The sequence below is a fragment of the Centropristis striata genome, chromosome 21 (assembly GCF_030273125.1).
Source record: "Centropristis striata isolate RG_2023a ecotype Rhode Island chromosome 21, C.striata_1.0, whole genome shotgun sequence".
NCBI lineage: Eukaryota > Metazoa > Chordata > Actinopteri > Perciformes > Serranidae > Centropristis > Centropristis striata.
The window spans coordinates 33803167-33815319 of NC_081537.1; the positions used below are offsets into that span (position 1 = coordinate 33803167).

At 42.1% G+C, this 12153-nt stretch overlaps 1 protein-coding gene across 1 annotated transcript; it reads left to right on the top strand.

Annotated features, from left to right (window-relative positions):
* The first annotated feature begins 4344 nt into the window (after nt 1-4344).
* LOC131959153 (putative nuclease HARBI1) lies at nt 4345-5646 on the top strand. The gene is made up of 4 exons (XM_059324253.1): nt 4345-4777; nt 4849-4964; nt 5064-5175; nt 5276-5646. The coding sequence occupies exons 1-4, from the start codon at nt 4345-4347 to the stop codon at nt 5644-5646; spliced, it is 1032 nt and encodes a 343-aa protein (XP_059180236.1).
* Nucleotides 5647-12153: the final 6507 nt, after the last annotated feature.

The following is a 12153-nucleotide window of genomic DNA, read 5'->3' on the forward strand; positions in this document are numbered from 1 at the left end:
GCAGGCTGCACCACTCCAGCTCATTGGGATGATTTGAATTGAACCAACACAATGAAGCAGCGTGTCCTGAGCAATCTGATAACCTGGAGACTCTGTGGAACTGGAACAAGAGCAGCAACTGTCAAACAAGTCATCTTTAGTTTCATGGTCAGAAACGACAGATACAAAACTTCACTTTATTTTCTCATTTCTCCTTCATAAAATGTGAGTTTATGTCTCTTCATGATTTTTTTTTGTCTCTGTGCAGACGTTTGTGGTTCTTTGTGTTCATTTGGAGTCTCTTTGGCCTGAGACTGTTCGGCTCTCTGATCTCTATCGAAACTGAATTTGCATTCTTGGGTTGTGAAGAGGAATGATGACGTTTCCTTTTCTGCTCATGATTATCTTCTATAACAGACTTCGTTTTTGTTCTACACATGCTGGTATAAGCTCTGTCTCCAGGTTTCTGCTGCATCATTTAAAAAAATGCAAGAAAAAGGACAAAAAACTGTTTCTATTTATATTTTAGGATGTTGTCTTCAAGCTGAGGGCACCACAATATAAAATAGTTGGACGAGTGAATACTGAACTTTCTGTTATGGCCTTAGAACCATATTCATTTTATATGATGTATTTGCATTATGATTTTATTGAAATAAATTCCCAAATTGATTTCCAACCAATATACTATCCCCAATTTACTTACAACCCAAATGAAATACATATCTAAAAACATATATGAATGACTATGCCTAGTAAATTTGCAGTTCAGGTATATACCAATTGTTCTCAATAAAAAACTTGAAAAAAGAATTGATTCATATCTGTGCTTTGTTTCAGCCTATTCCACTATATCCCCCCACAGCCTGAGAGACACAAACTCTTCTTTGTTTTAAAATGAAACTCTCCTCTTAAATTCTAGCCTCCTCCCTGTCACAAAACATTATCCAATGTTGCCCCCTTGCTTTAAACACGATTATTGCAGTTCTAAATGTATTCTGTCTGTTCAGAGACGTGTGTGTGTTCTTGGTGGTTGCAGTGAGTTGAATGCAGACAGTTTAAAGAGTTTTGAAAAAAAATTCTTCATGATAAATGATAAAATACTGTAAATGTAAAAGCATTGAACAAAGATGCAACTTGAGAAACACGAGGGTGTTTATTTATTCTCTCAAACACAGTTTTCATATAGTAGCATTGTAGGACACATTAAAATTTAAATACAGTTCACAATAAAACAATGTATTACTTTAATTGTATTCAACTCAACAAATAGTTTATATTCATTTAAACATTTAAACAGATCCACTATGACAATGACACAATTTTAAGTGTTTCATTTCATGCATTTTCTATTCTAGAACCTTTAAAGTCAATTTGACTTTGCTGAATTATTCAAATATGACTGTCAACAATTACATATTCACATAAATATTGATTCAAGATAATTTGCTAAACTTAAAGAGCACAGTTCAGATTGGAAACAGACTTCTCTGTACTCTTCAGTGTGTAGACGATGTTAAAATAATTGATTATTTTCTATATTGGTAAATGGTTTTATGCTTTATTTCTGCTTCTCTGTGGTCTGTCTCTGTTCTCTGTGAGTGACGCAGGTCACTATCAGAGGTCAAACCTTGACTGTAATAAATATCTCTATGCATTTATATTAAGTCAGACAATATGATTTGATACATTGATTGTGTTTGTGTGTTAATATTGATGTAGAAAACTATGATTACTTTAATTACATATATTCCATTTGCTTAAACTGATTAAGATTCTATAAATCACAAAGAATGACATCCAGATATATTGGTGCACAGTTTTTGCTGTGTGTGTATGTGCGTTTGTGAGTGTGAGTGTGTGTGTGTGTGTGTGTGTGTGTGTGTGTGTGTATGTGTGTCTGGAGAGGGGAGACCACAGAAGGCCGAATGAAAATCCCGTGTGAGAATCTCTGTAAATCATAACAAGGAAAAATGTTTGTGCTAACAAGTTTGTTAGTAGGTCAGGGCAAGGCCTGGGGCCTATTGCACAAAAGTAGGATTAAGACATCCAGGATCAGTGACTGAGCCGGGCTCAAAGAATCCAAAACAACAGCGTCCAGGCTCAGTTGGTTGCACAAAGCCCAATCCAGGATGAGCAGACACGGATTCATCAAGCCAGGTGAAACCTATCCTGGATCAGTGCGCGCTCGCGGCTCCTCAGATAGACCCCGCCACCGATCACTGATTCATTGATTCACCATGACTAGTAGAGCGGCGTACTTTACCCCGTCGGAGGGAGAAATCCTGATGGAGGCGTACGAGGAGGTCAAAGAAATCATAAAAAAGAAAGGAAACACCGCCACAGTTATTAAGCAAAGAGAAAACGCGTGGCAAAGTATTGCTGACCGTCTGAATGCGTAAGTAAACACAACTACACACTCACCGCTCCGCTGAAACCTCACAATTACAATCCAAAATATTTAATTCACAATTTAAAAAACGCAGTTGTACTCTGAGAATGAGTCAGTTGAATTTTTAATTGAAATCGACTGCAAATATGAGTGAAATTGTTTAAATTGAACTCCAACAGACTGTATAATTATTTGATAAATAGATGAGCTAATAATAGTAATAACTCTAATTTATATAGCGCCTTTCAAAGGACTCAAGGTCTCTTGCTCACTGGCTTCATTTAATTTCCTTTTGGGATAAATAAAGTTGTTCTTTTCTTATATTGTGTGTGTGATGTAGATTAAACATGACTGGGCCGAAACGGACATGGCAGCAAGTTAAAACAAAATATAAAAACATTCTGCAGAATGGTAAGGGCCCTGACTACTACTTAACAATGCACAAGCACATATTGTTCCCAGAAGGTGCCTGCTCACACACTGTCTGTACTGTTTTAGCGATTAAAAAGAGAAACTATATAAAAGGCACAGGTGGTGGGATCCCAAAAGCGGACCTCACCCCAGCAGAGGACATGGCTTTAGGGATGAATAAAGGCAGGCCCGTGTTGGAGGGGATCCCTGGGGGGACAGAGACGAGCACATGTCCCTCCCAAGATGCCACCCGCTTCATACAAGGTATATTCTTCCATCTCTACATGGGACACAACCACATTCATATTGAATCCATTTGGACTGTCTGACTTTGGTTTGCCTATTGCCTTGCAGTTTCTGGCACCACTGTGTCACTGTTGGAGCCACCAGCACCAGACGATGCTGATCCAGTGAGTACTCCATCAAAGGCATACTGTAGGCCTGGCATGTTTTCTTTACTAGCTTCAATATGAATCCCATTAAATGTGATAGGGTGAAGGCACCAGTGCTGCTGCTGCTGCTGCTGCTGCTGCTGCTGCTGCTGCTGCTGCTGCTGCTGCTGATGATGATGATGATGATGATGATGAGGAGGAGGAGGAGACCGTCTCTCTGGATTCCAGATGGCATGAGGTATCATGTCAAGCCTGTGAAAGTACTATTCAGTCTACAATGGTGAGGAGTCATCATTTGGAGCCCACACAAAATCACAAACTCTTAATTCTGTAACAGGACCCAGATGCTGTACAGGGGGAAAGCCAGCCTGGTGACATAGTGAGTATTAATGGAAGGACACTCAATTGTGCAAAATTCCCGCTGTGCTAATTGTCATGTGTTTACAGAACTCACAAGCTATCAGACAGCTGTATGCAAGACACCTCAAGTGCCAGATACAGCTGTCCCAACTGGAGATGCAGTACAAGCGAAGAAGGATGGAAGACCTTGCGCTTGATTCAGAGATAAAAAAGAGGACCATAAGAAAATTGGACCTTGAAATAAAAAAACTTGAGCGGGAGGTGAGTTATGCCTTCAATGCACACTGTATGCTGACTGTAACACAAATGTATTAATCATTATTCTCCGTTCCTCCCCTAGCTCAAAGAAGATGATCCATCTTAAATAAAAGGTCAATCTGAATTTTTGTGTTGTCTATTTGTTTAATGTATGCAGTTAGGGCTACCATAGAGATGACACAAAGCACACGTACTGTGGAATTTCCATCTGTCATCCTAAGTGCTATGATTAGTTGGAAGTTGAAAGACTGTATTAAGGCTAGTAGAGAGGCACATAATGTACCCTGAAATGCAATTTCCCTGATGTATCAAAACACCTTATCACATTAAAAACATTATAAACATTTAAAAAATGAGGAGAGGGAACAGTTTCATTATCTATTCTTAAAGGTAGTGGGTGTAATGATGACTTTAAAAAAAAAAAAAAAAAAAGGGTATCATCATGTCTAAGCATTTGCAGCATGTGAGGGTGCAAAGGTGTCCCTCATAAAGTCAAATGAGCCAATTGCCTATAAGAAGGCCCAAAGTGTTGAGTTCCTTTCTACTCTAACAATGGCGTGCCCATTCTTGCATGACATTATTGATGAGGAAGCACTTGTGCTCAGGAGAGCCTTCAGGCGAGAGAGGGTCTTCAGGGACCGGTTGGACCCCCTTGCCTTCCCTGATGACCATCTGTATGAGAGGTACAGGTTTTCAGCTGATGGCATCCGCTATCTCTGCAGACTGCTGGGTCCCAGTATAAAACACCGCACAGCACGGAGCCACGCATTGACTGTGGAGCAGATGGTTTGTGTGGCCTTGCGGTTCTTTGCAAGTGGGGGCTTCCTGTATTCGGTGGGGGACTCAGAACAGCTTAACAAGGCCACAATTTGCCGCACAGTAAGGCGTGTGTGCCTTGCTATTAAGGCATTGTCTGATGTTTTCATCTCGTTCCCTGGCCACAGAAGACTCCGTGACATCAAAGAGGAATTCTATAGGATTGCAGGTGAGAGAATCTACAAATTACAAGACAACTGTTACCAGTCATAGTAGGATACTCATTACTTTGTGTTACAGGTTTCCCCAATGTCATTGGTGCACTGGACTGCACACACATAAGGATAAAGGCCCCCTCAGGTGCCCATGAGGGGGACTTTGTGAATAGGAAATCCTTTCACAGCATTAATGTTCAGGTGAATATAGCTTTTTGATATTGTCAATTGATGAAAACTGTTCATTGCTTGCAATGTGCATTGATTGGTTTAATAATCCTCATCTGTCTATAATTACAGATGGTCTGCAATGCTGACCTACTGATCAGCAATGTTGTGGCAAAATGGCCTGGCTCAGTCCATGACTCCAGAGTCTTTCGGACCTCTGTAATCTGCCAGCGCCTATCACAAGGTGAGCCACACAACCATTAATAACCACTTTTTACATCATGGCTGTGTCTAGAATGTCACTCTGTTAATGATGTTGTAATGATGAGATTTTGTGCTGACAGGTGAATTCTCTGGTGTGTTGCTGGGAGACAGGGGGTCTGCCTGCCAGCCTTTCCTCTTGACACCATTCGCTGACCCCCAGGACGCACAGCAGGCCTATAACCATGCCCATGCCAAGACCAGGGCCAGAGTTGAGATGACCTTTGGCCTCCTGAAGGCACGCTTTCAGTGCCTTCATAAATTAAGGGTCAGCCCTTTGAGGGCATGTGACATTACTGTGGCTTGTGCTGTCTTCCACAATGTGGCCTGCCTGAGGAAGGAGAGGGCCCCCAGAGTGCCCCCAGCCATGGACTGGGACAATCCAGCAATAATCCCAGATGACGACAGTGGTCGTCTCATGAGGGAGCAATATGTGTTGAATTATTTTAGTTGATATGCATACTTTCAATTTAAGTTAAATATGTCCTGCAGTGGCAGAGGAATTTGTGTTTATTTATTTATTTTTTATTTAAATTTATTTGGCCTCTTATGATGATTGTGCTGTATACTGTGTGTATACAAGCCTGCAGGGAGGCTACTGCATCATTTGTCTGTTCATTTCATGTGTATGGATTTGTCCTGCATTTATTTCAGTGTGCAGACATGCAGGGTGTAATATATTCAGACCTTTTAATGTGTATTTATCCTTGTGTTGTATAATATACTTTGACTCTGTGCTTTCTATCTTGAAGAGTCACTGTGTCTTCAGTTTTGAAAGGAGCTGATAGTTTACCTGTTTTGATTTATCCTTATTCAATAAAGGAACATAATGTTACACTTTGTGTACATATTTATTTATATGGGATGTGTATTTTATACGACCGAGTTTTAGGGCCACATTGAGGAAGACAACAAAAGTCATAAATTTATGAGACTGATTCTTTCTGCGGAACAGATGTATTGTCTTGCATCTTTTTAAAGTCCTGATACTTCTTTTTTAAGATAATTTTTTTGGTATTTTTCATGCTTTATTGAAAGTGACAGATAAAAAGGGGGTGACATGCGGCAAAGGGAGCACAGGCTGGATTCGAACCCGGCTCCGCCACAGCAAGGACTCAGCCTTAATGGTAACGTTCTACCAGTGTGAGCCACCGGGACACACTGAAGCCCTGATACTTCTGAAAATCTGATGCTGGCTGATGTGCCAAAAGATTAAGTATCTCCTTGTTGGTGAAACCTATACTGAAGTACAATTCCACAAAAAGCTTCACGGCCCTCATTTTAACAACTCTCAAGCCTTATAGTCTATGGGAAACTGTAAATTATCTAATGATTGCAACATCATCTAAAATAATTAATTATCCAAAATGATTGAAATGAATGATCACAAACGTTTAAATAATGACAGTGGGTCTAGTTCTATGTGATAACAATGTGTAAAGGGCAGTGGAATAACTATTGGTGTCCGTTTGTGGTGACTGCTGACTGAGATAAGGGATGAGATTAAATAGATCCTGGAACATAACCTGGTCTGGGGCAGGTTTGCTCCACAGACTAAATCTCCATGGTAACTTATACCATAACATATCCTACTGCCCCCTATCCTGCTTTTGTGCAACCGGATCACAGATAAGTTGAGCCAGGATAACCAACATATCCCGGCTTAATCCCTTATCCTAGTTTTGTGCAATAGGCCCCTGGTTTCGGCAGCAAGCAACCAGCTGGCATGACGTGCCGTTGTATGCATTAAAACTGGCGAATCAGCGGAGGGGGAAGGCGGGACTTCCTGGAAGAAATCGACCAGCATGTTTTGTAAACAAATGTTAGTATTTTAATGGTTCCAGGGAGGGAGTCGTGGTTCAGACTTCACGAACTGAAACACGTCTGTTTGTATTCAGGGACATGAGTTAAGGTTGAACCCAGAGATCTCTGTAAAGTGCACATTTTTTGACGTATTGTAATAAAACTTTTGTTAAACTGAGAAACTTGGACGTTCTCCAGCTCTTCATTTCCCCATCAAAGAATGCGCAGAAAAATGGTGAGGTTTTTTCTGTTGGTGACAGATTTTTTATGTCGGTGACAGATTATCAATTTTCAAGGTTTCCTCATGCAATTTTTCTAACAAACCCAATGTACTCAGAGACACAGTCAGTCAGGCCATCAATGTCCTCACCATGTGGCTCATACAGAGCATCCCAGTCAGTGGCCTCCAGCGCTCCACGCAGTGTTTCCATGGCCTCGGGAGACCACTTCTTCACTGTCCTCACTGTGACTGGGTGCTGCTGAACCACAGGCTTATATGATGGTGAGAGCAGGACAAGGTTGTGATCCGACCTGCCAAGCGGTGGCAGGGCGGTGGAGCTGTACGCATCCTTAACATTTGCGTACAGCAGGTCCAAAGTCTTATTTTCCCGGGTGGCACATTTAACAAACTGGAAGAAGGTTGGGAGAGTGGATGAGAGAGACACATGGTTGAAGTCACCTGTAATGAACATGAAGGCTCCAGGTTGTTGTGTCTGTAGTGCTGCAGTCACAGTGTGGATGATGTCACAAGCTGCTTCTGCGTTTCCAGACGGAGGAATGTAAACAGTGATGGCGATGACACTGGAAAACTCCCTCTGCAAATAATATGGACGAAGTCCGACGGCGATGAGCTCGATGTCCGGGCTGCAGACCCGCTCTTTGACCGTGACGTGCCCGGGGTGACACCACCTGTTGTTTACGAGCACGGCAAGCCCCCCTCCTTTCTTCTTACCGGTCGCGGCGGTGTCTCTGTCGGCTCGCACCGTCTGGAAGCCGGGAATGGTGACGTTTGAGTCCGGTATCAGGTCGTGCAGCCACGTTTCCGTGAAACACATGATACTGGACTCCCTGTACTCCCTCTGTGTCCCGCCGAGTGCTTCCAGTTCGTCCACTTTATTTGCCAAACTTCTCACGTTTCCAGTGATGACTGCAGGGACATAGGGCTTAAACTTCCTCTTCCCCATCCTGTGTTTAACCCCCGCTCTGCAGCCTCGCCATAGCCTCTTAAGCTCCTCCGGTATGGTGTGTCTGTACGTCTCTCCGGCCGTGTTGTGCCTCAGGGCCATCAGCTGGTCGTGGGTGTAAACAACGCTGACGAGTGGTGTCGGCATGGCTTCCAGTGATCCGGAGAGACTCAAGTGCAATTAAAAGTGTTATAAAGTGTCCAAAAGTTACAAAAAGCACCCCGCTGTTGTGCGTTGCGGAGATGCGCAGGACAGTGCAAAAATAAAGATAAAAAACACACAACAAACGTAGTAAAAACACAAAAAACTACAGAAATACACGGAGCTGCTGTAACAGGCTGCCACTAGTACGGCGCCATCTTGATTTTATGAATAAGGTATTTAAATTAGTTGTGTGTTGACAACATTAAAATGCTGCTTACATGTACGTGTCAAGTTTTAATACTCAAATAATTCATATTAATTTTTTATGAGAAATAAAACACTCAAAATTAGGTCATTCTGGTCCTCTTTACAGCGTTATACAGCAGTATACAAGTGTTTATGACTGCAGATATGCGACCATAATAAGCTATAGAGAGTAGGATTGTTGCTGTTTCGGACACCTGAATCTCAATTTCAATCAATTTAAGCATGTTCAAAGTGCTTGAGCTGCAGTTCAAGAATCAACAGGTTAGAGGATGCTTATGATGGAGCATTTTGCATTTTTGTTATTACTTATTGCTTATTGACTATGCCAATATTTGAATGCCTTTACTGTTATGGTCAGAATTAGGGCCAAGTACAGCATCTCTAAAGATCATGTTGAAGTGGTTGGTAGTTTATGCTGGCTTTTATTATTTTATTAATAAATTGGGAAACTTGGAATTTAAAAGTGCATTATTTTCTGTCTTGTTTTCTTGTCAGTTACAGCATTAAGTAATATAATACAATAATTACAATACAGAATTTGAAATGTAGTGGTGTAAAACTAGTCCAGTAAAATCAAAATACTCATGCAAGTAACTCAAATTTTTATTTTCATGGAGCTCCTCTGATCCATGTTCGGGAGACTTAAATAAGACTTATTTAATATCATATATAGATCTCTTCGTTTGCTCAGATAAGACACAGAGGAGCTATATGTGGTTGTTTATCCTGAGGTCACTATGAGAAAACTGAGACATATTTGAGAAGAATAATGAGATCTTGGGAGTCATAGCTGAGTTTTATTTGAGCTCTTTCCTTGATCTCATGGTCTCATGTTTAGGAGGCTGAAATTAGACTTATTTTAGATCATATAGAGATCTCATGTTTTGCTCAAACATGAGATTATATGTGATTGTTTCTCCTGAGTTGAATTTGAGAAGCAGGAGAAAAAGCCTTTGGTCTCACCTTAGTATCAAAAATAGCTCATTTGTGTCTAGGAGAAATGAAAGAAACAACAATGAGATCTCTTCTTGGTATATGGCATGTGTCCTGACTGTGTCCTCTGTTATCTGACTGGTTTTTTTCAACTGTTCAACCAAGCAACGTAAGTAGCACATTGTCATTTATTCACCTTTATTAACATTTACCACTCTTACTCATGATGTTACAGTAAACATGTGTGACCCAAATGAAATATCTTATTATGATCATTAGTTAGTAGTAGTAAGTACTTGTGCTGAAGTTGATTTTCTGAGGAGGTGGATGCTGAGGCATGGGCCCACGTCAGCTCCAAGGGTGGGTCACCACCAACGCCACCCTGGTCCTGAGCCGCTGGAAGGTCCAGTTTGGTCCAGTTTGGACGGTCCCAGGGTGAGACCTTCCACTGGCTCCTGGAGAATGGCGTGGGCCATGCAGTCCACCTGGTGGCCTCCCAGCAGAAGGAGCAGAGAGGACAGGGTCTCAGTCCCCACTCATGGCCAACAAGGTGGAGTCCTTCAATCTGATTCATGCAGAACATTTCAAAGAGTGACCACAGATTTAACCTCCCTTTGTGAACTGACAGGACGCCTCCACCCGCTACTCCTCAGCGTACCCTGACTTTGTGGAGGCAGTCAGGTTCCAGCGGGCCCTTGTTGGCTTTGGGGACTTCAAACAGGAGACCCTGCAGAGCCTGTACGAGTGGAAGGACCCCAAACAGACGGGGTAAAGATGAGGATATAGATAGTGTGGTGAGCATGGATGGTGAGGGTGTTTGATAAATGGACTCATTTGTCTGATTTGTAGCGTTGTGGACTACCTGAGGAGGACGGCAGGAAGCTCCAGAAGCTCATCTCAGGACGTGTTTCACTGTAAAGCTGTCTGAGTTTGATGTCTGTGGATACGCTCTGTGAAGGAATGTGAGCATTTGTCTCCTGATAGATGTTGTTGTGTGTCCTTCTTCTGTCTGTGTCTTCTTCATACTATATATATATATATACAGGCCTCTGAGTTCTAGGCTGGCACACCATCTGAGGAGCCCTCGATAAAGAGCTGGTCCAAGCGCTAGGCCACATGGAGCAGTGGGAGTAAAAAACAAACATACGTGGAGCAGATTGTTACAAACACAAAGGCTTGAATTCATTGTTGGCTTTTTTATTCTTTCACTGATTTCTGTAATCAGAGGACGAGAGGAAACAAGGTAAGTTTAGTAAAATAAAATGAAAACTATCTGGTCAAATCACTGCTAACACTGGTGCTTCTGCACAGAAACATTTTTCCATCATCATTTCCTTGGTAACCTGCATAACCTCTCCACCTGCAGCCTGCATCAAAGACCTGTAATCTGCTGTGTCGTCATCCAAACCTCCTGCTGTGCTCCTGTAGTTTTTATCTGCAGCTTAGCTGAATGTGTTCATTTAATCATCCAACACGAACACAAAACATCTCATTCTTTAAAGGTGCTGAAACATTTTACTTCTCTCAGCCTAAGATGTATAGGCCCCTCTTGCTCCCAGAGCATCCACCTCCTCCCACCTCCTCCCGGCCTCCAGCAGCAGCAGCAGGAGCAGCAGGAGGAGCAGCAGGAGGAGCAGGAGGAGCAGCAGCAGGAGGAGCAGCATCCCAGCCTCCACCTGAGGAAGGACAACAGGAGGAGGTGTCCCAGCCAGCCTTCCTCCCTCCCCTTCCACCTGCTGGCAGTGCAGCGGTGAGGCTTTCATACATTTAAGGCCTCAGATTACACGTGAAGTCCTTTCAGTTGTTCACATGATGAAATATGTTGCTGTTGTTGTCTTCCAGTCCTGGCGGCAGCTCTCACTGCAGAGCAGCAGGAGTGGAGTCTTTCTACCGCCTGGCCACCAGGTGGCAGTGTGTCCCCGCTCTGAACAGGAGAGTGATCCTGCTGCTGGATGGGACTGTTATTAGCACTAAAAACATGTTGGTGTTTAATAAATATGATGAGTAAATAAATGTCATGTTGTCTTTTTAACAAGACTGAAGCCCCAAAACAACAAATCTATCTGAAACGTAGCGATTTACACAACAAACGAGTATAAATTGGAAATCCTGAAGATTTCACTTTTTTTTGGCAGACTTTCAGGCACAAGACTAATTAACTTTTTCTAAATGTAGAGGTTATAATCAGAAATTTGGCATGAACAAAGTACACTATCAGCAGCAATAAATTAGATTAAATTGCACTTTTCCCAACTGAAGAAGCATGGCTGTAGCTCCCAGTGGACAACGCAAACTAACCATAAAAAATGTAAGTTATTTTTCCAACAGGTTTTTGCTTGGTGGATTATCATATGCTGAATTCATCCAAAAATCAACATATTTCAGTCAATCCGTCATAGTCGTTTAAGAACCATGAATCAGTTGGCAATAAAGGCGCTTCCTGTCTGGTGAGCCACTCCTCAAACAGATGGAGCCAAGTCGTCCCTGCAGCAAAGTCCCTGTAAAACCAGGAACAAATACTAGACCTGAATATGATTTAAAGGCAAGAATGTGTCTAAAACAACAGCTTACAATAGTGTTAACCATCAGGTCAACATAAATGAGTGTTGCTTTTGTTTAGGGCGAACTTT